Below are 27,770 nucleotides of genomic sequence, written 5' to 3'. Positions count from 1 at the left end.
TAAAAACAATATCATTATTATTACAGACTTAATAATTTTATTATAAAGAAAGAAATAATGTTATAACGTTATTATAAAAATAAAATAAACGTAAATGCATCGTAACGTTATAATATAAAATAATAAAATAATAAAATAATAAAGATGTGTTTACTTTGTTGGTGTTAAGTTATTTTTAGATTTGTTCATTCTTTTTGGATCAAGATCTTGACTACTTGGAGACATTTCTGTCGTTATTTCTCTGGCTTCGATATATTCCGATTCAATTAGGCATTGATCATCATTGATCACATCTGTACTTAGCAATGGAATTTCTGGCGTTGCTGGTAATATTTCTATTCTGTAATTTACAATAATTATACTAATAGATTTACTAAATAATATATGTTATAAATGTTCACTGTAATTGTAATTATATTAATTGTATTACGTTTGTTCTTGGGCACGTGGAAAAATAGATGGAATAGAATTTGATTTTAATCGAAATTGTTCATAACCGAAACGTTCTATACACTCTGATGTAAAGTGTAAAATGTAGATACGACTACTTTTCGGTACATTTCGTGCACTTTCTTGTTTATTTAAAGTTACTAATGCTTCGATCCACTTCTCCTTAAAACTTGGATTGCTCGGAAATCTATTATTTATATGTATGTAATTATTCTCTCGAATTATATAAACATCACGTTATTTTATTAAGATATTTAATATGTTTATTATAATATGCGACAAGACAAAATAAAAACACTAAAATAGTATGTAAATGAATAATAATAACTTAAATTATTAATACTTTGACATTAAAAGTTAAAATTTCAGTGAGAATGTTTCGACAAAATAATGTAATAAAATTATAGTTAATAATATTCTTTGTTAAATTTTCTTAAATTCATCGAGAACGGTCGTTGTGAAAAGTCGAATCACTAGCAAGCATTATTTGTAAATGTTATCGCGCTAAATTCTATAAACACCGTTCTCCGCGTACTTATTTGCGCGCTTTTTTTGTTGTTATCGCGCCGACTTCGAGTTCGCATTACAAAGGACTCATATGTCCTCTATATTTATATGTATACTCTCGCTTTATCGGTACTTTAGATATCATAAATCTATCGAAACTGTTCCCCCTCCTTATGTCTGTTTGTCAAAATTCACGGCTTGCCGTCTGCAGACGGCAGCAGTCGTCTCTCAGCGTTCGAAAGAAATAAATCGATTTACACGACAAGTTCTCCTCTAATCACCTTCCTATCTCGAGATATTTCGACGGCGCCAGTGCCGGAATCTCGCGTATCTCTCAACAGAGATAGATACTGATTTCTTCATTGATTTAAGCAGATAAATATTTTTACTTCGTAAACTACACATTTTAGAAAGTATTCTAGTATTATACAGATTAGAATCACACAAACTATAATATACCCAAAAAATCGCAAACTGGTATCATTATCGTCATGTTGACGTTTATATTTTGAACTATTGCACCTTTCCACAAAACAATAACAACCCATTTTTTAATTGTATAAAATAAATAAACTGATGAGGACTCCGGCTGTTGATCGTTTTCGATCATGCTTTGTATTGTGTGACGCATGTGACGTCATGATATTTTAGTTCTTGGGTAAGGGCCATGGTGGCGTTGTTCATTACACTCTTATTTCACTACTAGCAGTCCATGTTTCTATAGTCAAAGGGTTGTACTATGGGCAAAGGGAATTTTTAGTGGGGAAGAGAGATAAGCCTTCAGCCATCTTGATAGGCGACATTAGTGCTGCCATCTATCATTACTTTGACGTATTACATATCAGTTTTATATGTTAAAATACAGAAATATAGAATATATATATATTGTTTATAGTTTATATATTATTTATTCTCCTGCAAATAATATTAATTTATTATAATAATGTCTTTTACTTATAGTAATATCTGTTGTTTTTCCAATATAAAAATAACGAGTTTTAACATGTTTTAATATTACACTTTTTACTAATTGCACTCTACGACAAGTTAAAGCATTTTGATCATTTAAGTGAGTGATCAACTCTGTAAATATATTATTTATATTTAAATTACTTAACACGCAATATGCTATATAATTGGCGTTATATGTATTAGAGATAATAGTACGCTGTTCTTTAGTATAAAAACGGATAACTTTTTCTGTTTCTTTACAAATATTTACAACACTTTGTGAGAGATAAAATAATGAACTTCTATCTTTTAAACGGATTAAAGTGCCCGTTTTGCTATTATCTGTTAAAGATTGAACGCATATTTCACAAATAATATGCTTTGTTAAATATTTAACAATAAAACCTGCTATATAAATTATAATTTCTTGGGAATATTCGGATAATGAAAGATTGTTAACAGATAACGTATATGGATGATCAATCTCAAGCACTGTATTATTTGTATTTATATATTTATTATACTCGTACTCATAATCAATCATACGACTAACAGATGACGTTATGTTTATTACTTCCTCTGGTTTTGATGCTGTTAAGATTGGTACATGTGCAAGTTCAATGCAATTTCCTGTTGTTGCACTTTTAATTTGCGCTCTTACAAGTACTCTTTTAAATGCCGTTTTAAATAATCTAGCACTTGGATTATTATTTTGCCTTCCAAATGCTCTAATGCATCCAAAAAATAGCTCAAGATGATCTTGACTTAGTTGATATAGTGGTGTATACGGAAGAAGTGATTTGCTTTGGCAAACATCCTGATACAACACTTTCAAATTTTCTATATTAATCAAAAACCCTAAAAAACCTGTTTTTCTATTGGAATTTACTAACAACTGTCCATCTTTCAATCTTAAAGTTAATAAATATTGCTTACACTCTTCTAGTTTATTAAAAATAACGTGACTATTATCTGGATTTATCGGACATTCATAAAATTTTTGTCTCAAGTTTTTAGAATTAAATATATCAAATAAGTCGTTTATCATATTAAGATATTCTTCTGTTGCTTCGGAATCTCTAAACTTATCTAACTGTAATACAGTCCTGCACATTTTAAGAGCGTTTGCAACAGATGCACTGCACACCTGAGCAGCGAAACGTACATTCATTTTCTTCTTGTGGTATTGTATATGTTGTTGCCGCAATTTATTGCCAAGATGTAAACCTTCATTTTGTTGAAGTTTGTGCAAGGCAACAATGTGATCCCATTTAATCATCTGCCCTTTGCTGTTAACAATACATTTATAATCACCCAAAGTATTCCTCAATAATTTTAACATATGACATGCATCTAAGAATATATGGACTTTATCACTTAAAACTGGATGCTCAAAATATCCTTGCATGCACTTAGGATTAGTAATATTGCACTTTAAGAGACGTATCATGCTAAAATTATTTGCAGCGCCGTCGCATGTTAGTGATTTTATGCATATTCCGGTATTATGTAAAAGTGATAAACATTGCATAACTAAATTTGTCTTTTGTTCTCCAGTTATACTATTAATTAAAAAATATCCTACTGGTATCTTCCACATTTCGTTTACACCTACAACTAAAAATACTAATGCCTCTTTTGCAATACTGTGCTCTTCACTAGCAATATTATCACCCATATCACATTTTCCACAAAATTTTTGACCATCAAACTCGATTTGTTGTCGTATTGCCATTTCATCCATTATTAAAGCACCAAATAACAAGTGATTTGTTTTGCTCACTCGTTCTTTGATAAATGCTAAAGCTTCTTTATTAAAGCCTGGTTCTCCATTAACACAACAATACCATTTATATAATGTTTTCGGATGTGGCAGACACGAGTTGAAAGATTCTCTAACAAAGGAATATGCTCGAGGTGAATAATAGTGTAATGTCAGAGCAAATGTACGTAATTCAGGCGAATACTTTTGACTTAGTGATTTTCTCTTTGATTTATACACTACACGTTTTAATAAATGTACATTCCCAATATTGATACCTCTTAAATTGTAGAGTTGCTCTTCTTCTAAGAATTTTTTTTGCTTTATAGCTTCCAATATATTTTTCAGTGACGCTATCTTTTTTTTCATGCGTCTTGTTTTTTGTGTAAGAATTTTTATCCGTAGATTGTACTTTTCTTTCGTTCTTTTTAATTCTTCTCTTAACTGTTTTTTGCTGAGTGAATTATAAATTTTACATGGAGATACCGAAGTAGCTCTTGATATTTTCGGAGATAACTGTGCATCAGTTTCTTGCGTAAAATGTTGCGCATCAGGAGCTATAAAAAAATTCACAATACATATTTTTTTAAGTCATATAACAACAATAAGATTCTCTCTCTTACAAAATATAAATATTTCAAGAAATATAATTATTTTATACAATATATTACTTTTAAATTATAACATCTTACCAATGACATTACTGCTTCTCTTTTTTTTATTAGTTGTTTCTTCGCATACAAGCATTTCCATCTGTAAACATCAAATCAAAATTAATAATGTATGCATAATAAGAATTCTATTTCTCATTTTTCTACTTTGTTGTTAAGTAAACAGAAACAATTAAATGTTTCATACATTTCAAATATGTAATATCCACTTACATTAAAAGCATCAATATTTTGTATTGTATCCATTTGTTCCGTAAATATATTTTCTGCTTGCAAGTCTAGAATACTTTGTGTGTGATACTCATTATCAGATAATGACTTTTCTGATGTAACTGTACATTTTTTTATATATATTTGTTCTATACATTTTATTGGAGATATCCTCTGCATTGATGATGATATCATTATTAGTAAGAATAATTACTAATTAATTTATAAATTAATATTAGTAATATATTACTAATAACAGAACAATGTAGAGTAATGAGAAACACTCATCGCCACGATACACGAATCATGAGTGGAACGTGTGCCAAACTCGGTCGTGCCGATCCTGACCGCGCGAATTTCATGCGCTCCCATACATCAACTTCAATGCCTCATCATTCAAATTCTATTCATCAGATCACTTTTTTTGTAAAGAGCTTTTTGTCTTAGAATTTCATGAAGAATCTGGCATTAAAAACTTTTCCGAAAATATCTCTACAAAAATCTGGCATTAAAAACTTTTCAGAAATATCTCTACAAAAATCATCTGAGCAGTGACAGATAGTGACAAGACAAACACATAGATAATGGTACAGTTTCAATATATCTTACATATGGGTTGGTAACAGCTTTTAATCTAATATAACGTTATGACGATTTATCGAAACTTTCTTCATGAAAATGCATTGAGCATATTATTGAATTTGATTTTATAGTATTTCCAGGCAACTGTAATATTTCACAACACTGTTTTCGCCTGCACGTATTTTTTGGGAATCTATTAAATATATTAAGAATTCAAATTTTACTTTTAATATTTTCTAATATATATTACATCTTTAAACAATTATTTATTGTAATAAGTCTATGTTTAATTTGATAAGATTTGGTAAATTCTATTATGCAAAGATCTTACATTATTGTTGTACTTACGTGTGAAAAGTTATCTTCTGCTTTTTTTCGAGTTCTTCTTGTTTATATGATTTTCGGTAGGTTCTATTAGAACAAGTTTCCAAAATACACGATGGCATTTTTCTAATACTTTATTCGTATACTTCTTTAATTTTATTTGACATTTCTTTACACTATGAAGAAATTTTACTGCTATGCATTAGATAGCAGCACTAATGTCGCCTATCAAGATGGCTGACGGCTTACCCCTCTTCCCTACCTTGGCTTCAACCCCTCGGCACTATTCTCTTTCCTTTACCTCCATGACTAACACATACATAACTAACCTAAAAGATTCTGTATATGACAGATAGCACTGAGAACTGTATAGCGCCTCTATCCCAAAATCCCGGAACTAATCTATAGCTCTTTTTTACCTTATTCTTTCTATATTGCGCACATGCTTTACATAAATTTGGAAAAGGGTGGCTTTTTGAAAATAAGTCTCTAAGCTCTATTTTTTTGGTTTTCCATTATTGTTTCATACGCTCTTCTTCAGCACATGGTCTTGTTTTGCAGATTGAAGCAGTTTAATTTTGATATAAAAGGTATAATTTTTTGAGGTGACATTGTCAGTAAACTTTCAAAAATTTTTTTTATTTTTTGGTTTAAATTTGACCAACAGCCGAAAGATTAGCATATGTACTTTATTTACACCAAAGGATTTGTAATTCTATTAAAGCAATAAAAAACGCCACCCTTTTTAGAAAATTGAAGTTTCGGTAACAATATGACTTCAGCATCCTCTTAAGGTGATCTTATTTAAAATTGCTAGTGAACAAAGTGTGGTTACAACGTGGTATTGTGTCCTAAAAGCTAAAGCTAAGCAAGAAAAATGGATATTCAAGCAATAAATATTAAAGAAATTGAAGACATCGAAGATGTTAGAGTGATACGAATTCCGAAACGATATATCCGTGATGCAAATAACCCATTCAAATTTTACGAAGAATCGGAATTTAAAAGACGCTTTAGATTCTCTAAAGAATTGATTTTATATGGAATATTACCTAAAATAGAACAGTATTTGACAAAGATCAATAATCGTGGTTTACCTGTTTCTCCTGCTATACAATTGTTAGTTTGTCTACGGTTTTACACAAGTTCAAGTTTTCAGGTTTGTTGTGTGTCGAAAGACCACAACGTAATAATTATAGGTTAATTAGGCAATAACAATAATAAACATTTAGGAGGCCATTAATCGAGGTCATTTCTCGAGAATTCTGTGACAAAAGTTATTTAATTATTAAACAATCAGGCGCTGACGCGAGCACTCGTTCTTAGAAGCCCGAGTGTCACTTGCGTCTAAGGTAGGTTAAACAGATCAGCATTTTGGTAACACAATGGATCGATATAGTTCAAGTCTTATTGTGTTCCGAATACTGATCCGTATAAATTAAGGCGACACACAAGGCGCCGCGGGTTTTTATCAGCCAAGTTCCGGACGAAGCACGACACGTCGCGTACACGCGTAATCGCAGTAGTACGGTCGCCGAGTGAGTGAGGTGACAAGTGTAGTAACAAGATATCGAATAAAAGTTATTCTATCTATTCAGAAGTGCATAATTAATTCTAAACTCTCCGAGCCAAAGCCCCCTTGAACAGCACGGCGAATCCCGAATCTTTACGCAGCGCCTACCGCTACCGAAGTAGGCGCAATAAATTGGTGGCAGCGGTGGGATTCGCCATCTTTACCGTTTATCTGGATGTTCTGGATACCCTGATGACCTGGGCACAACTGCAGCTGAACCAAGAAGTCTAACTCGAAGAGTTAGAAGCACAGGCGCCAGAGCTAAAAACAACGCAAAACAAAAGTTAAAGTGTTGAAACTGGTGACCAAGAAAGTGACAAGGCCGAAGCAACCCGTAGCAGCAATCAGCAGAGGGACAGCGTGAACCTAGCAGAACGCCGTAGGAGCTGAATCAGCGCAACCTAAACAGAGCAGCCTTATCGCAGAGACGAACCGCGACCTGCCTCAACAGCCGACAACCGGACGCAGAAGACAGCCCGACGCAACGGCACGAGCAGCGATTTAACATGCGAGCGATAATAATTCTGTAAGTTACTGACAAAAATTGTACACTAAAAGTTAAGCGGCGTTAATGTCCGAAGAACGCGATAACCCCAACGTGCAACTTAATCGATCCTGGCTATTCAGCAGCCAGGGCCAACGAGCGATAAGCGCACTTATAAACCCGAATCAGGGAACACAGCGTGCGACACGCGGAAATCGCGAACTCGAAACACAGAGTTCTAGTACTGAAAACGCGAGCGAGAATCCGAAAGTCCACGAGAATATAGAAATAAATCGACACTACTCTTTCGGGGAAATAGATACTAGTCTAATACCCGAAAGTGAGGATAGGGAAACGCGTCGAAACAGACAAATAGGCAGTAGAACACCGAGTCGCGCGTCAACAAATAGCGAGTCCGAACTGACCTCATACGATAGCAGTATATTCGATCCATGCGAGATAAGATACGAGAGCACGATGGCCCAAGCACCGCGCAACATAACTGCCAGCGCGATAGACGAAGATATAGAATCGTTACGCGAACAACTAAGTAACGAAGGCGAAGAGACCGTAATAGCGACCGGAACGCAGAGAAATCGCGAAACTGAGCAGATGGAAATAATGGTCGAATTTATGAGCGACATGCGAGTCCAACTACAAGGGATACAGAAACACTTCCACACGCAAATACTACGCTTACAAGAGCAGTTCGTCGATCTACAAGAACAGCAACGCGATATAAGAAACACGATCCGACCAGTCGCGTTCGGGCCTGATAATAGGGCACAGGTTTCACCACGACGTGTAACAGAGACGAACGTGACATACGGACGTGGCCCATCCGATATACGGAGTAGGTCCCTACCCGCAACCAGCTACATGCAATTAAGGGGGTTATCGCAATTTTTCAACAATTTAAGAATATTTTGAAAAAATTACCATGTGTAAATAACATTATTATGTACAACATGTCAAAATTTCAGAGGACTTAGCTTCACCGAAATCGAGATATAAATTCTCAAAGTTGTAAGTTTTAATATTGAATCTTATGGAGGGATCGTTGTGAAAAGCATATTTTAAACAATAGCGTCGAAACAAAATTTAGGAAAATTTTTAAAAACTAATATGTTATTAAGGATTGTAGTCACTATACTATAGTTGAATTTCAGGAAGCTTAGCTTCACGGTTTCCAAAATATTGCGTTTTAAAGTTCAAAACACAGAAAATTAGACGTTACATGCTATCAAGACGTGGCAACGTTGCGACTGCTGGCCGACGACACGTGAAATTTCCGCGGCAGAAAACATGTAGGATATTTAAATAATCACACATGAAGACATTTATTTATTTAATATAGGCATAAGTATAGAGTAGATCAGAAAAAAAAATAAAAAAATATATTATAAAATAATATAAAAATCTTAAAAATGATTAAAATATTTTAAAATACATACATATACAGATATATATATATATATATATGTGTCAAAGGGTTTGTTCCGGGACACTTAAAAATCTCGTGTTTTTTTACTGCATTTCAATAAAGGATTATGATTCAAACACATTCCGATCACAAAAAATTCAATATTTTTTTCCGTTTTTGAGATATTACGTTTTTAAAGTTTTCCAAGACACTTGCATAATGGCAACTTCCAGGACAATGTTGATTTTCAGGACTGTCCTGGAAAAATTCTATGTATAATGGTATGTTCCAGGACAAACATACAATATATAGAATTTTTTTCAAATACACCAACAAAGGATAAAATTATTAATTTTTATATCAAATAAATAAGCTATATATAGTTTTAAACAATATTTATTTACATGTTTGGCAGCATTTAATTAAAAAAAAAAAATCCTGCAAGTAAAAGAAATTTGTAAGTAAGAGAAGTTTGTAAGAAGTAAGAGAAAAAATTTGAAAGTAAGAGAAGTTTGTATATGTAGCAATTAATAATAATTAAATTTCGCCATTCTTATTTATCTTGTATTCATAATTTATTTTTATTTATTTATGTAAAAAATTTTTTGTAGGACATCAATTTTTGAAAAAAAATTATCAATCAAATATATGTTATATGCGATGTTTTTATTCATTAAAATACTTTTATTTTTTTTAAGTAAATAATATAAAAATGGATAATATAAAAAGGCATAGAGCCACAGCAAGTTATCTTTGCCAAAAAATTCTTTATTTTTAACAAAAATATCTAACGTTTTGATTTTCTGATATTAAACCATCTTCAATGACAATCTTACAAATAAATTTACAATGGAACGCCGATTGTAATAACGCACATATTATCATAATCTGTCGCGTACGTGACGTAAAGTATAGATTTTCAATACTGGCAGTAAATCGGAACACAGCCAAAATGTATTGTAGAGTCTTATTGTACTAACTCTTGTACTAACTTATTGTACTAACTCTTATTGTCAAAATTTTGCTATTACCCATAGACGTAGTAAGTATAGATTGCTCGTTCCCTATCTCTACGCCTAAGCGAAGCGTGTATAGAGAACGCACAATTTCAATAGAATCGCTATTTCTTTTCAACTCGGTTAGGAAGAGTATGTGTGACAGAGAAAAGGATTCTATTCAAATTCTTCTTATTCTTTCTAAACTCTCGACACTCTGCGAACGTCATGAGCAGTCTATACTTATTACGTCTATGCTATTACCGGACACGATACATGCTGCAAACGTACTTCAGGTTATGTAATCTTAAATTGCACGGTAATTAGTAGCTTTGATGTAAATACATACTGTACATTGTTTTTCATACTTCTAGCTTTAATCATGTTTTCCTTACTTAAAATTAAACATACTAAACAAATGATTGTTGTAAAATCAAGTAATGTAAGTCGTAAAAGGAAAAAAGATTATTGGATAAAACTAGAAAATGGAAAACGATGCGTTGGAATATTCTTTTGTAAGTCGGGTAAGTAGAATATTATTTCAAGTCTTTGGGCATTTAGAAAGTTACAGTGAAATAAGTAAAAATATAATACAAATTACAATTGCATCAAACTGATTACGAAACAAATATAATAAATTAATTTTAATTATTTTCAGATGAAAGACACACTCTTTTAGAAATAAAAAAGAGCTTAGATACTAGTTCACCAAAGGTTATAATAAAGGACATTAACAAATTATCAGATATCCAGTGTGCAAATAGTGAAACTACGTGCAATAAAAATAAAGTCATATCCAGTCCACATTCAAAGATAACTGAATCAGTATTAAAAAGTAACCCTGATACCAATATTAAAAAACTAATATATGATCAGTTAGGTAAGTGATATAATAAATATCTACTAAATATGTTACCAAGGAAATTTAGGTTATACTTTTTATATAGTTTATAAAATAAAAACTCAATAAAATTTAATCTTATTTTTAGATAAAGAAAATGATGAAAACGTAAATCCTCATTTGATAAAAACTGTGTTAAAGTGCAATGCCAAAATATTAAGATCTCAGTGTTTAAATAGTAAAACTAAGGGTAAGAATATTAAAGAATTTGATCTTTTTAATATAGTTAGTACAGTGATACAAGATAACAATTACTACTAATCATAAAAAAACCAGTATATAATCAATTTGATAAGTATTACTACACATTAAATATTGACTGAATAAAAATGAATGCTGTCTTACTTCACATATAAATCAAGATGAAGTACAAGTATATAAATAATTATTATATAAGTTATATATTTTAATTATTTTTAATACTTATAACTTATATTTAATAATTATTATATATAATTACCCAGTGAACACAGAACACTGCAGCAATATTGCGGCAATGTTGCAACATTGTAGCAACATTACAGCAATATTGCAAACATTGCCGCAATGTTGCTGCAATGTTCTGTGTTTACTGGGTATACACACTTATATAAAATAATTATTATATATAATTATTATATAAGTTATTGTATTATATAAGTAATTAGTAATATTATATAAATTATTACCAGAAAATAATATAAATAAAACTACATTTTTTTAGAAATGAAGGAAAGAATGCAGAATCATTCACCGAAAATTGTATTGAACGAAGATTGTAAGCGCAAAGCCAAATTATCAATTGTTCAATATATTAATACTAAACCTGAGTGCAACACCAATAAAGAATCTAATTTTTCAAAGACAGTTGATGCAGAAATACAAAATAATACTGACACTAATACTAAAGAACTAAATTATGATTTACTAGGTATGTATATTGTGAAAAATTGTTTAGTAAAAAATGTAATAAATGTAATAGAATTACATCTTAAGACCAATTTTACAATGCTAATTTTACAATGTTAATGTTAATTATATTAAAAATCTTCATGGATAAAAATAATAAAACAACAATATATATATATATACATATATATATCTATGCGATATAAAATAGATCAGAGATGCGATATGCATAACAGTCCCGAGCCCCACATAAGCGAGAACCACTATGCGCAATATTGCATCATTGGCTTAGACATATATTTATAAAACATTTATATATGTTATATAAATTTGTCATATATATGTCATGTATATTTATATATGTTATATAAAGTATATATTTTAAAAATATTTACATGCTTTAAAAATATTTAAAAACTTTTTCTAATCTTCTTAAAAGATCTTTCAACAAAATGTGTGATACACTAAAAATTTTTAAATTATTTTCAGGTTATGAGCAGATTAATATAATAAATGATAACACATTTGATTCAAATATAGAAATGATAAATCAAGTCCAAAATTAACATAAAGATCCAAATAATATAACAAACTCATATTTAGATTTGGATGTGGAGTCTGATTTTTACTACAATGATAAATTTCAGGCTGATATTACAACTAATAAAAATTTGAAAAGTTCTGTATTAGATCAAACTAAATCTTCTAGAAACTACCCTCGAATTATAGAAAACAAAAAGTGCAAAATAAATATGCTCGTTTTACCAAAAAGTATGGACTCGACAGCAGATAGTTCATTCAATACATCAATTTTAGAGAAATCTTTAGAGCTTTCCGATATAAATATCTCTGATATCAATATTTCTGATATAAATATTTTTGACACAAATGTAACAGACACAAATAATAGTAAAAAAACGAATCACGAAATACTAGCTCAAAATAAATCCATGTTTACATCTGTCTATGGAGAGACTGATCTGGATACTACTTTGATAACACTTTGTGGCTTAAATGAAGTTAAGTCTTCCATAGTAAACAACAATGGTGAATTATGTTACAATAACCCACAAGTTGCAAATGTCTCGTTAAATACAGGTATATATACATATATATAATATTCTTATTGACTTATTCTTTTAAAAAGTAATTAAATTATGTTCAGTATTAGTTTTGCTGACAAAAGTTACTGTATATTTACAAAAAGGATTACGAAAGTTAATAATATTAAACTTAGATATATTAATAAGCTTATGTGTGAAATAATTCTTAGTAATTAGAACTTTTACAAATATGCTGTTCCTATCTCATCAAATTGTACTATAATGTAAATTAATACTTATTTTTGTTTTAATATCTTTCTTTGCTGTTATACGAAAATAACAGTTGTCATATTATTTATGAATTCTTTTAAATTAAGCTAACAAAAAATAATTAAGATATAATTTTTTAATATAATTTAATTTTTATTGTGTTATTTTTCTAAGGTTAATATTTATTTGTTACTAATTTATCAATTTGCATGTAAATAAGATTTATCAATTACTCAACTATTTTCTTTTATTTAGCACTTCTATAATTTGATAAAATAAAATAGGATATTTTAACATGCATGTATTTTTTTAAATAGAATATTTGAAAATAAATATTTATTTCAGATTTTAAAGAAGATAAAATTTCAACTAGCATAAACGATGAAGATCCGGATTAAGAACCATCTATTCATAGTCAGAGTTTAAATGATACGAATATTAATATTGGAAACGGAGAAATTTGTAAAATTGATGATTCGAAATTGCAAATGAATCTGACATATCAGAGAATTGCTTAGAAAATGAAATCATAAATAAAAAAGACGATATGTTAGTAGAAGAAATAAGAACATGCAATAATGATGAATTATTTGTAGAATTGTCTCGAGAGCCGAAAGAGGATAAAAAATCTAATTTTTGCTTTTACTGCAATACTATGCAAACTAAAATTGCTCGGCACTTAGAATTAAAACACAAAAATGAAGAAGAAGTAAAAAAGTTTTTATTGTTTCCAAAAAAATCTGGGGAACGCAGAAAAGTAATAAGTCAAATAAGAAAAAAGGGTAACTTTAAATTTAATACACAAGCAAATCTAAATAGTGGTTCTATGATTGTTGTAAGAAGACCTACTGAAAAAGAAAAACAATATGGTTCTTATTTCTTACCATGTTTCAATTGTAAAGGACATTATGCAATACATAACCTCAGGCACCATTATCGCATTTGCGCTGAGAAGAAAGATACAGTTTGAAATATATTAAAATTAGGACGAAGCGCTGCACAATCTGTTCATAATCGAGCAAGCCTTAAATTAAGGAAAGACATTCTTCCAGTAATGCGAAATGATAACATTTACAACTTAATAAAATACGATTTACTTATTATACTATATGGAAATTACCTCTGTCAAATTCATAGATTACAGCATTTAGGAGATCACATACGACAACAGTTGCGACTTCTTGGACGATATTTAGAAGCATTGAGATCAATTGAACCAAAAATAGAAGAATTACAAATGCTATTTGATCCAAAATATTATGATATTGCCATAAAAGCAGTAAATATAGTTGCTAAATATAATGAAGACACAGAATCATATGAAGTACCATATAATGCTACAGCTCTAGGCACATGTTTAAAAAAATTATCTAAAATTTTAATCAACGAATTTATTAAACAACATAAATATGAAAAACAAAAATTAGCAAAAAATTTTCTGAAGATCTTAGAAATTGAATATGGTAGTACTGTTAATAAAACAGTTACAGAAACGCAAACTAGAAACAGTCGAAAAAAGATAGTAAATCTTCCAAAAACATCAGATATCAAAAAGTTAAATAACTATTTAGAAGAAAAAAGAATATCTAGGATGCGAGAAATAAAAAATAAATTCACGTTTCATGCTTGGAAATCACTCGCTGAAGCAATATTGATAATAATCCAAATCTTCAATCGGCGTCGTGCAGGAGAAATAGAGAGAGCTTATATTATTGATTATAAAAATTTCATGAAAATTACAAAAGAAAATGAATTATATAAGAGATTACCAGAAAAAGAAAAAAAATCTGCTTTAAAGTACGTTCGTTTCATCATTCGTGGCAAACTAAATCGCAATGTTCCAGTCCTCTTGAATGCAAAAATGAAGGAGACCATAGAAATAATTTTAAAATATCGAAAATTGGCAGGAGTAAGCTCTAAAAATCCATATATATTCGGATTACCAGGTATAGATAAAAATCGATTTAGGTATTTAAGGGCGAGTAAATTGATGCGGGAATTTTCTAATATATGTGGGGCAGAGAACAAGAAAAGCTTAAGAGGAACTATTTTACGTAAAGATATGGCTACAAAATGTGCACATTTACCGGATACTGAAATTTCTCTTATTGCTGATTTTATGGGTCATCATAAAGATATACATAAAAACGTTTACAGACAACCTGTGGCAGAATCAGATATCTTAAATATAGCAAAAATTTTAGAGAAAACTCAAAATACATCTGCACATAACAGTACAAATACTACAAACACTACTAATACTACAAACAATTCGATAATATCTAACACTACAATGGAAACTAATACTTCAGAGAGTAGTATTAATGAAATTCAAAACACAGGTATTTTAATAATAGCTTATATAGTTAATAGTAGCTTAGTTTTAGAGTAATTATGAAGTATCTTTAAAATATTATATTTAGCATTTATTTGGTTATACCATATGGAAATACCGATATTCGATATGTTTGATAATTTGTTTCTTATTTTTGTTTCTAAAAATCCAAAATTTTTTCAAAATGGAATATACAATTTGGTATTATGTTGGCAGAAAACTATTAATGTTAATAGTACATGTTTTGATTACATAAAATTTATTTTCTTGAAAATACAGCATTTTTATTTTGACATATAGGAACGGCAATTTCATCATATGATACAACCTAATTTATCATATTTACCTAATTTATCATATATTATAAATGAGAAAATAAAACTTTTATTATATATTTTATTAATTCATTCTTAAAATTCATTCTTAATAATACAATTGAAGACGAAACATTAGAAAGTGACACATTGCTACATGTTAAAGATTTAAAGAAAACTTCGCTAAAACGAAAGATTACAAATAAACGCGCTATAAAAAATGAATGTAATTCAGACCAAGAGTGTGTCAACAAAAAAAAACGGTTCAGTAAGTATTTTAATATTGCAGCTACCATCAATAAAATCATTAAAGAATTGTATAATTTTTCTTTTTATATTAAAATTTATTACTTATCTTAATTTCTCTGACAATATATTTATAGATTTATACATATATAATAATTTATTTTTAGCACCTCCATACGGAAAGACCAGAAGAATACGTTGGACAGAAGAAGAAATACAAACAGCTTTATTTCTGTTCGACAAGTATATTAACAATTCAATTTTACCTTCTTTTAAAGAAATAACGTCTAAAACGCGCAATAATATTTTAAAAAATCGTCAACCAGCAACAATAAAGACTTGGCTACACAATCAAATTCGCAATACAAAACGCGATAAATGCTAAAAAATTAATTATCATAAACGTATCTTTTTCCATTATTAATCATAAGTAATAATCTCAAATTTTTATATTTTATAATATTGCAGTAGATTATCTATATATCTAACATAATAATAATTGAACTTGTATCAATCTTCTTCAGTTAGTCTCTTTCATTTCAATTATTCAGTTTTGTTATTGGCGGTACCAAAGTATAGATACATATTCAGGTGGAATATCGGTATAAAAATGATAAAGTTCAAAAAAATTATTTTTATTACAGAAATGTTTATTTTTTATTCATTATTAAAAGAAATTTATTTACTTTATTGATGGATTTTGAGAGAAATTTTATAAAAATATTTGTGTTTACACTTAAAAACATATCTTAATTTTAGTTTTTATAATCCACATGTGAGAAAATACAATATTTTATATCGGTATAAAAATGTTAAAGTGTAAAAGAATTATTTCTATTATAGAAATGCTTATTTTTTTCATTATTAAAAAAAATTTATTTAGTTTATTAATGGATTTGAGAGAAATTTCATAAAAATATTTGTGTTTACGCTTAAGACATATAATAATTTTAGTTTTTATAATCCGCATGTGATAAAATACTATATTATATTATATTTTAATTAGTTACTTTAATTAATTACTATATTTTAATTAAATCATTAAAAAACAAAACTGAATAATTGAAATGAAAGAGATAAATTAAAGAAAACTAATACAAGTTCAATTATTATTATGTTAGAAACATAGATAATCTACTGCAATATAATAAAATATAAAAATTTGAGATTATTACTTATGATTAATACAATATATACTTTATATATATATACATATATATATATATATATATATATATATATATATATATATATATATATTAATATACTAATATATATTATTAGAAAAAGATACATTTATGATAATTAAGACTCTATGTATTTTGCATGTATTATTATGATAATAAAATAAAATAAGAAAAAGTATACTACATAGTTAAATATAAATTTATTTATTTCTTACTTGTCATTAAATTTTATATTACATATAAATAACAAAGATATTGTTCGTATGTATTTTTTACATGTACAGGGTGTCATTTTAATTTACTCCTTCAAAATACTTTTTTATTTTTGATTGTAGAAAAAAATGCTTTAGACAAAAGTTGTAGAGTTTGGAGGATAAAAAAAGATAAGAATATTAGTTTGACTTTGGATAGAAACGGAGATGTGAAGGTCATTCATCTTTTTAAATGAAACGCTTGTGTCCTGGAAACGAACGTTAGGTTACAAAATAATATTTTTATTTTTTTTAGGAATTTAACGCATTTAAGAACACGGTCGGAAAAATTGGTTTATGTCATTTTGCAAAGATGTGTTTTTCATAAGAATGTTGACAACAAGTAACGCAAAAATGTATAACTTATACACTCGAAACTACTTATACCTTAACACACAGATACTATAAATTCAAATAGGAAAAAACAAACATAAGTTGTGTTTAAATTTATATTTATAGTATTTAACTATTCTTTTTAAAAAAGTATGATAATAATTAATAAAAATACAAGTTTGATATGTGTAATATTATATAATATAGTATATTATTATTGTACCAACAGAATCTTTTATTAAAAAGTATTAATAAAATATACAATGTCCCTGAAATGTTAAAATTTAGTGTAACATCAAGTGTTAATAAATAGTTTCGAGTGTATAAGTTATACATTTTTGCATTACTTGTTGTCAACATTCTAATGAAACCCACCTTTGCGAAATAACGTAAGCTGATATTTTCCGAACGTGTTCTCAAATGATTGTATGCACGTTAAATGCGTTATATTCCTAAGAAAAGTGAAAATATCATTTTGTGGCCTAACGTTCGTTTCCAGGACACAAGCGTATTTTCGTAAATAACGTATATTAAACACTTAAATGAACAACTCACCTCGGAATACATTTATCTTAAATCAATTTCAAATAATTTCTGATTTTCGTTTGAGATGTCCCGTCTAATTTTACCAAAAAGCAATCAAAGCGTTGGCTTAAAAACACACATTCCTATTATATATGAGTTGCGTCTTTTACGTTATTTGTTGTCAATATTTTTATTAAATTGCACACCTTTGCGAAAGACGTGAACCGATATTCCTTAACCGCGTTTCCAAATGTTTGTATGTACGTTAAATGCGTTAAATTTCTAAGAAAAGTGAAAATATTATTTTGTGGCCTAACGTTCGTTTCCAGGACACAAGCGTATTTTCGTAAATAACGTATATTAGACACTTAAATAAACAACTCACCTCGGAATACATTTATCTTAAATCAATTTCAAATAATTTCTGATTTTCGTTTGAGATGTCCCGTCTAATTTTCCAAAAAGCAATCAAAGCGTTGGCTTAAAAACACACATTCCTATTATATATGAGTTGCGTCTTTTACGTTATTTGTTGTCAATATTTTTATTAAATTGCACACCTTTGCGAAAGACGTGAACCGATATTCCTTAACCGCGTTTCCAAATGTTTGTATGTACGTTAAATGCGTTAAATTTCTGAGAAAAGTGAAAATATTATTTTGTGGCCTAACGTTCGTTTCCAGGACACAAGCGTATTTTCGTAAATAACGTATATTAGACACTTAAATAAACAACTCACCTCGGAATACATTTATCTTAAGTCACTTTCAAATAATTTCTGATTTTCGTTTGAGATGTCCCGTCTAATTTTACCAAAAAGCAATCAAAGCGTTGGCTTAAAAACACACATTCCTATTATATATGAGTTGCGTCTTTTACGTTGTTTGTTGTCAATATTTTTATTAAATTGCACACCTTTGCGAAAGACGTGAACCGATATTCCTTAACCGCGTTTCCAAATGTTTGTATGTACGTTAAATGCGATAAATTTCTGAGAAAAGTGAAAATATTATTTTATGGCCTAACGTTCGTTTCCAGGACACAAGTGTATTTTCGTAAATAATATATATTAGACATTTGATTAAACAACTCGCCTCGGAATACATTCATCCTAAGTCACTTTCAAGTAATTTTTTATTTTTTATCTAAATGTCCCGTATAATTTTTTAAAAAGTAATCAAGGTGTTGATGTAAAAACTTGCTTTTTTGTTATATATAAATATACGTCTTTTTACGTTATTTGATGTCAACATTATAAATAACATATTTTTTGTGGAATGAAATTACCTGACCGTGTTTTTTAACATTTGTACGTATGTATGTTGAATGCGTTTTACAAGAATATTTGAATTTATGTATTTAAAAAAATCATTGTTTTTCAATTTTATCTCTTTTATATTATTATGCACTATTTTACGCGATTTTCTTAATTATATAAGTAAATTGATGATTTTGATGTATGAAGATCAATAATACACTGTTTATACTTTATTTGGCATTGTTGGATAACATTTGTATACATTTTTTTTTGTATATACATTTGGATGTACAGTTCTCATATGTACATACATTAGTTTTCCAGGACTGTCCTGGAAACAGCCATTTGACATAGGATTCTTCCAGGTCAGGCCTGGAACAAGACAAATGTCTCGGAATGTGCCAATAAATATCGGAAAGTATCTCGGAACAGACCATTTGACACACACATATATATATATGTATATATATATATATTGTTACGCCTGTGCTTTTCGCCGTTGATGCTGTGTGTTACAGCTGACGGACCGATCGATAATATCGATCGGTCACTATAAAGTTAAAGCCATATGACATTTGTAAATAACAAGAGTTTTTCTTATATTTGTTGTCAAGACGATATCGATTAACGGTTTAAAGGGTCTCTATGACAGTTTGTAAACAAGCTGTCATATGTCAGATCTTCGGTAGCTGTCTGCTCGGGCGGACGTTTATGACAGCTCTGATATTTAAATTGTATTCTCGGTTACTATTTGTTGAGTGTTTATAATTAAAGTGTTCTCTCTTATAAAGTGTTGTGTTGTTTTACTTATTTTCCGCGAGTTCCGTTGATATATACATTTTTTTTTTTAAATATTTTAATCATTTTTTTAAGATTTTTATATTATTTTATATTTTTTTTATTTATATATATATATATAATATATATATTATATATATATAATATATACGTACGTAAACAATTTAATTAAAAATAAATCATCTTAATATATAAATCTTTCTTTGAAACATTTTATTATAAATAACATATTTTATTATAAATATTTTAACTTATTTTATAAATTTTGCAAAAATAAAATAATTTTATTTAAAACTTTTTTATTTTTTGTAACTATTGGCTTATTAGTAACATCACATTTTTTTGATAATAATTTTATAATTTCTTGTTCTCCACCTCCATTTTTAAAAGTTTCGTTTAAATTTTTTAATGTGATATTTGCAATAGCAATCTTTTGCAATATATCTCTTGACACTATTTTTTTTAAATCGCCACATTCTGCGATTGCGCTATTAATTTTTTTATTATTTAAAGTATGCAGTATTGCGTCTTTAAAAATCGTTTTTATAGTAAATAATTTTTCTTTTTTACCTATAAAATTTACTATTTCCTGTAAAACAGTCACATCAAATAATGCTTCATGAAATTGAGCGTTTCTCTCTGTACCCAAAAGATCATGTGCTAAAGTTGATAATCTAAATGAACCCGGGCCTTTTCGATCTGGCAGTTCTTTTTTAAAAAACTGCAGAGTGTCAGAAAAACCAATAACTCCAGAAAATTTATCATTTAATTTGTTTCTGGTAATCGCTTGGATAATTCGTGGGATGTCAAAGCGAGCATTATGCGCGACAAGTAAACATGATGTAGATACTACGTTTAAAAACTGCGAGAATGATAATAACGCATCGAATAAAGTTAATGCATCGACTTTTTTATTCTGGAAATATAATTCATCTGCAACATAATATAAACCATTAATTTTTGAAGCATTACACGAAATTGATTGAGTAGGAAGAATATAAACACTAAATTTATAGTTTTCTGAAACCGCAGCAATTTGCAGAATCTCGCTAGTCATTTCTAGGCCTGAAGTTTCAATATCAAAATAAATTATTTTATAATCATTCTGTAAAGTTATTTGACATTTGACATTATGATCAAAGTTTTGTTCTTTATTTATTGAATTTATTCCGCAATTGCTCTCATAGGTAATACCCTCTAATCTTTCTTTTTTTTTGCGCAAATTTTGTCTCATAGCAGTTAGCTGAAGCCTTCTTAATTTTTCTTTCCTAGTATTTTTTTTATTGATTTGTTTTTTCTTAATTTATCAGCGTTATTACAATATGTAGTTGTATATTTTCCAGAGATTAAACCAAGTTTTTCTTTAACAATTAATAATCCCCTATCACCTTCATTTTTTGATAGAACAGCGCTAGCGACTCTAAAATCAGCTGACTCGGTTCTGCTGTAGCATTTTGCTTTCGGAGCTCTACTGGCTATAACGCTATTCAAGCTCTCATTTGCTTGACTCGATGCTGCAATACTGAATTTTGAAGCATTATTAGAGTATTTAATAAAAATTTGTCGAAGGCTATCATACAACAATTCATCTTTTAATATTATTGCTTGTGATATGCTTTTATCATCACCTCGTGTGCACCAATTACCACAATTTTCGTGTTGGTTGTAAACGTGATCGGGGATGCTCTTTATTGCACTGGCGAGATCAAAGGTTTTCCATTTGTTTTGAGAAATCGTATAACAAAAACATTTTTTTAAATGGCTTATTACACCTGTTTTTTTCAATTCTTTAAATCTATTCGCTAAATCATATAATTCGCTACTAAAATGTTTAATAAGGTGATTTTTATCAGCTAACTTATAAATAACATTGTCATGTCCCTTTCTTACTGCAGAAATTGTGCTGCTGTCTTCATCACCGATTAAAACTCCAACATTCAACATGGCGTCTTGGAGAACTTTGCTCTTGTTCACTAAGTGCGCTCCTGCATCAGCTTCCATTGCCTTCGCACTACCTTTAAAATTTTCTCGGCAGTCATGGTCATCCTTCGAATGTCCTCTATCACATTTTGCGCACTTACGATTTCGAGTAGTATAGTCCAAGACTTTATTACTCATAAATCCAATAATCGCTGCATATCCATTCAAACTATCATAACTGCGACCATTCTCATGCTTACTCCAACCCATATCATAAGAAACAATTATATTTATGATTGATCCACAAGCTGCGTTAAATGCATTAATCGATTGTTCATTTGACAATAAATTATTGAAGAGATCGGAAGTTTCAAGGATTTGAAGTTGAGGATAAAGGTTATTAACAATATCATAAGGCCTATTAGAGAGAAAGAGAAAGAGAAAAAAAAATTTCAAAATTTATCTTATAAATTATTTATATTTATTTAAAAAAAAGTAAGATAAAATTATATTTTTTTTAAATAATAGCTTTCTAATACTTATAAATATATAAAAAATTTTAAGTATTATTACATTTTTATTTATACTAAATAAAGTCTCAGTTACAAATAATAATAATAATAATAATAATAATAATAAGAGTAATAATAATAATTATAATAATAATAATAGTGTTTATAATTCTTTGATTAGAATCTTAATTTGTAAATATGTACAATTAATTATGAATATACAATTAAAAATTATGATATTGGAAGAAAAAATGATGTTAAAAAATTGTGTATAATTTTTTAATTATTAATAATTTTAAAAAAAGCAATCTAAAAATATATAAAAAAATATTAAAAATATAATAAAACTTTTGTATCTTGAGTAAAATTACATTTATGTAAGGTATCACCACTTCTTTCTTATTCACTCTTAATTTTTTAAATTTACATATATGACTTACAATAAATTTTCATTATTAATACACAGTAAGAATATTAATCGTTTTAAAAGTTAATTAAACTGCATTTGTTATTTATTATCTTCATTACAAAAGATAAAAAATTGATGTTACCTTACTAAAAGTAAATTATCTGACTTTGCAACGTTAATCAGTCCATAACATATCATGTGCAACTGTAACTCTATTTGAATAAATAAAAAAGTAAGCTGTTGAAGATAAAATCAAATATAATCTTACAAATTTTTGCAAAGCTCTTAAATTTTGTATTACTAGCTGCCTTTCTTCTGTCACCGCTTTCTTGCGCTTTCAATTGCAGCTTTCTCAATTGCTGATCCCACCTCTCGTTCATACCGCTTGTACAAATTCATTGTAATTACTGGCATGTCCAAACAGGCAAAAATTTTGTTCAAACTAGTACAACCAATACCAGAATATACAGAACCTATAATCAATTAAAGAAAACATTATTGTAGAAAATTGATAAATTTTGCTTTAGCATACTTAGTAACCTTTTTAAAATAATAATAAATATATTTCATGTACTAGAAGTTTCAATATTATCCATCAGAAAGTAGAGATTTCACATTTTTAGTCATGAAATTACTTTTTACACATTATATATTTTCATGTCTTAATCGTAAAGTATTTTATTCATTTTATAAAAAAATATTTCTTATAAAAATCAAATCAGATACGACTATTGCTGTAACTTTAATGTATAATTTATTGATTCTTTAAAGTTTTTTTTTTAATTTAAGTTATTTTAAAAATAAGTAATAATTGAATTACTTTATTTTATAAAAAAAAAGAAAAAAAACTTACCAAGAACTGCTGTAAGATTAACGTCTGAAAAAGTGTGACCATTGGATTGAATTTTTTTTCCTGTAAAAACTGCATTTTTTGTTTCACATTTTGAGCAGTCTATTTTTAATATGGAGTGAAGCCCTTCTCGTGTTTCATCAGTTATTTTCTCCAAACTTAGAACTTCTTGGCATTTGCAACATTTTAAATTTTTTCCTAATTCTTGGAGGTTAACTATGCGATTTTCCTCACAAACATAACTTTTACTTTCACTCTCCTCTTTTTTCTTTCTTCTTGCTGCTAACATAGCAGCTGCAGCTTTTTTTCTTTTTTCGATTACTTTCAACTTGGCTAATCTGCCATTCTTCATCCGAACTCTTCCTGTCATTTCGACATTGAACAACTAAAAGTGCGTTGTTGCCGGATCACTATTTTCTTACGCAATTGATAGTGTGTGTATACACAGACGAAACACTAGCGCTTTTGCACAGACAGTCAGTTACAAAAACTAAGCTTCGGAAGAAGAGTGAGAAGTTCGCAATGGGAACTAGGCGCGCACAGCTCGCGGCACTGTATTTTTGATGCGCATTGTACCACAATAACCCCCTTAAAAGAGGCGCGGAGTATAATACCGGAAATTGACGGTACCTCGCAGCAAAATCCAAGAATTTTTAAGCGCAAGCACATATGCAATGGAAAGCATAAATCCTACAGAAGAGTCACAGTTACTCAAGGCCATATTGTGCACTAAACTAAAGGGAAAGGTCATGCTCGATTTTCAGACGCGAAACATACAAACGTTCGCAGAACTGAAGCAAGAACTCGAGGCATGCTATACGACCCGTAAAAGCATTGCTCACCTGCAGTTAGAGTTTAACACACTCAAGCAAAAGCAGGGGGAGGGTGCTCAAGCATATGAGTCAACGATTGAAGGCAAGGGACACACCGTGGCCGAAAAGAACACGATTAAGGGAACAATACAAGGCCAGGCCCTGCAAAATTTTCAATTAGGATTGCAGGAGGACATAAAAATAATAGTCCGATCGCGGAACTACAGCAATCTGCAAGAGGCGATAGCAGTGGCTACCTCAGAAGAAAAAATGAAAGGCCCAAACGTAATGAATAAGCCTAATTACAAAGCGGTAGGTACCACGCAAGAAAAACCACTGCAATGTGCAAAATGTGGTAAATGGGGCCACCACGGACGCGAATGCCGCACAAGTCGCTTCGCTAACTGATTTAACTTACCCAAGGCGGACGGACAAAGAGTAAACGCTCTAGAAAAATATTGCAAGCATTGCAAAAAGACAGGACACTTGCGCGACGAGTGTTGGCTGCTAAACGGCCGACCCGAAAAAGGGGCCAACTCAAACGACAATGTACGTCCAAGAGCCATTAAATACACTAAAAGTGATAAGGGCAAGGGCGACGATAGCGACAACGAGAGCGAGGTCACTGCCAAGAGAACAGCTCGACCAGCGAAAACTCTACAAGTCGCACATACCGATAAAATAGCGCAAACAAACACGGCTTTGGATCTGATTAAAATCTCTGTTAAAGAAGCAAAAGGAGAAATATCTACCATGCTGGTGGATACCGGCGCTACATTAACATTAATAAAGTTAAAGCATCTGAAGAGAGAAACGCTAATCTATGACGAAAAAATTACATTAATCGGCGCCACCGGAAGAAAAACGGAAACTTTGGGGATAATTGAAGGCAATATACCCATGCGCAACAAGCGCATAAGACACAAGATACATGTGGGAGATGATTTCCCCATAACACATGAAGGAATTCTGGGCGCAGATTTTTTGAAACGGCATGTGACGCATTGGGAGTACCCCATTAAACGATTAACCATAAGAGAAACTACATTCAGCTGTTTCCTTATAAAAAAATAACATTGGCAGCACGAAGTAAAACAGTCGTGCAAGCCACGACAAGCGAAAACGCTCTAGGAGTCGTGCACGTGTTGGAGACATGACCAGGGGTGATCATCGGCGGTTGTTTAGTAAACGCCAGTGACTATAGCTGTCCCGTAAACGTAATAAACACCACCGACGAAGAGATCGAAATACAAGCCCCACACGTCGATATTGAGCCTATAGAAAATAAGGTGGAACAAATCTTAACCACCGGAAAATGCGAGGAGGAGGATACAGTACCTTTATCGCACATTGGAAAAATAAAGAAGTCAATAAGGACCGAGCACATGAATTGCGAAAAAGAAAAAGCAATATTGGCAATCTGCGAAGAATACAATGACATATTCCATTTGGACGGAGAACCCCTGACCTGCACCTAGGCACTGCAACACGAGATCGTAACTCGAGCCGGTACGGCACCCGCGAATACGCGACCGTATAGATTACCGGAGAAGCATAAGGCCGAAGTAAATAGACAGGTACAGGAAATGTTAAGAAACGATATCGTACGTCCAAGCTCGAGTCAATGGAACGCACCACTTTTGGTGGTACCAAAGAAAATAGACGCTTCGGGAAAACTTAAAATGCGAGTCGTGGTCGATTTCCGAAAATTAAACGACTTAACAGTCAGAGACTCTTTTCCACTGCCAAATATAACAGATATTTTGGACCAATTAGGGAATTCGAAATATTTTACAACGTTAGATCTGCCATCGGGTTATCATCAAATACCCATGGCAGACAGAGATAAGCAAAAAACGGCTTTTTCAACGCCTTACGGGCATTATGAATTTAATCGGATGCCGTTCGGGCTAAAGAATACCCCGGCAACGTTTCAAAGATTATTGAATACTATTCTGGCGGGCATACAAGGAATACGGTGTCTGGTCTATTTAGACGACATCGTGATATACGGCGCTAGTTTAGAAGACCACAACCGGCGACTATTAGAAGTATTACAAAAAATACGCGACAATAATCTGAAATTACAGCCGGACAAGTGTGAATTTCTTAGAAAAGAAGTGGCATATTTAGAACACATAATTACCGAACACGGAATTATGCCTGACCCTGGAAAGATCCAGGCAGTAAAGAATTTCCCTACGCCAAAACGAGTCAAGGATGTGCAATCATTCATAGGACTGGCGGGCTATTATAGACGGTTTATCGAAAATTTTTCGAAAATAGTCAAACCACTCACGAAATTGATTAAAAAAGAAGTAAAATTTGAGTGGACACAAGAGCAGCAAGGAGCTTTTGACAATCTAAAAGAGAAACTAATTACCGCTCCCGTCTTGCAGTATCCAAATTTCAACGATGAATTTATACTGACTACCGACGCATCGGATTTCGCGATAGGAGGTATCTTGTCACAAGGAGTGATAGGACAAGACCGACCAATAGCTTATGCTAGCAGAATTCTTTCTCGTGCAGAACAAAATTATAACACGACGGAAAAAGAATTGCTTGCGATTGTGTGGGCGGTCAAACATTTTCGACCGTACCTATACGGGACCAAATTTAAAATTGTCACCGACCATAAACCGCTAATTTGGTTGTTCAACGTGACCGATCCAGGATCTCGTCTAATTAGATGGAGACTGAAATTGGAAGAATACGACTATGAAATCGTACACAAAGCCGGAAAATACAATATAAATGCTGACGCACTAAGTCGCAACGTCGCTCACGATATACATATAATCGACAAAGAGAAAGAGAGTAACGAAGAGGAAGAAGAAAGAGATAGCGAAAAAGAGATAAAAAAATACACGGAGGAAGAGAAACAGCAAATATTATATAAGTATCATGATGCACCGATAGGCGGGCATCAAGGCGTGCAACGCACCATAAATCGAATCCGTTTAACTCACAATTGGAAAGGGTT

General features: G+C 30.4%; 3 protein-coding genes across 4 annotated transcripts in view; 2 read left to right on the top strand and 1 right to left on the bottom strand.

The window, feature by feature from the left end:
• LOC137001163 (uncharacterized) overlaps positions 1-27,770 on the top strand; it is a 299,895-nt gene that overhangs the window by 124,232 nt on the left and 147,893 nt on the right. The gene's annotated exons all lie outside the window — the stretch shown is intronic.
• On the top strand, positions 9,988-14,743 carry LOC137001298 (uncharacterized). 2 transcript variants are annotated; one of them, XM_067359941.1, is made up of 6 exons: positions 9,988-10,456; positions 10,591-10,812; positions 10,922-11,023; positions 11,537-11,743; positions 12,211-12,819; positions 13,380-14,743. In XM_067359941.1, the coding sequence occupies exons 1-5, from the start codon at positions 10,315-10,317 to the stop codon at positions 12,285-12,287; spliced, it is 750 nt and encodes a 249-aa protein (XP_067216042.1). In that variant the 5' UTR covers positions 9,988-10,314; the 3' UTR covers positions 12,288-12,819; positions 13,380-14,743. The 2 variants fall into 2 exon arrangements, with proteins under 2 accessions (XP_067216042.1, XP_067216041.1); XM_067359940.1 differs by lacking the exons at positions 12,211-12,819; positions 13,380-14,743 and having other exon boundaries at positions 11,537-12,196.
• Positions 20,486-25,373, bottom strand: LOC137001038 (uncharacterized). The gene is made up of 2 exons (XM_067358948.1): positions 23,976-25,373; positions 20,486-23,595 (listed from the first exon to the last, which is right to left on the bottom strand). Exon 2 carries the CDS (start codon positions 22,469-22,471, stop codon positions 21,536-21,538), a length of 936 nt encoding a protein of 311 aa, XP_067215049.1. The 5' UTR covers positions 22,472-23,595; positions 23,976-25,373; the 3' UTR covers positions 20,486-21,535.

This window comes from Linepithema humile, chromosome 7 (assembly GCF_040581485.1).
Source record: "Linepithema humile isolate Giens D197 chromosome 7, Lhum_UNIL_v1.0, whole genome shotgun sequence".
Classification (NCBI taxonomy): Eukaryota; Metazoa; Arthropoda; class Insecta; order Hymenoptera; family Formicidae; genus Linepithema; species Linepithema humile.
The sequence above is the reverse complement of the archived record's forward strand: the minus strand, read 5'-3'. Positions and strand labels throughout refer to the sequence as shown.

What these genes read in the sequence shown, in the direction of transcription:
- LOC137001298 (XM_067359940.1), top strand. Translation starts at nt 10,315, where the DNA reads ATGTTTTCCTTACTTAAAATTAAACATACTAAACAAATGATTGTTGTA. An exon ending in AATATTCTTTTGTAAGTCGG is followed by an intron (nt 10,457 to 10,590) that starts GTAAGTAGAATA and finishes AATTATTTTCAG; the next exon opens with ATGAAAGACACACTCTTTTA. An exon ending in TTTAAATAGTAAAACTAAGG is followed by an intron (nt 11,024 to 11,536) that starts GTAAGAATATTA and finishes ACATTTTTTTAG; the next exon opens with AAATGAAGGAAAGAATGCAG.
- LOC137001038 (XM_067358948.1), bottom strand. Translation starts at nt 22,471, where the DNA reads ATGGGTTGGAGTAAGCATGAGAATGGTCGCAGTTATGATAGTTTGAAT.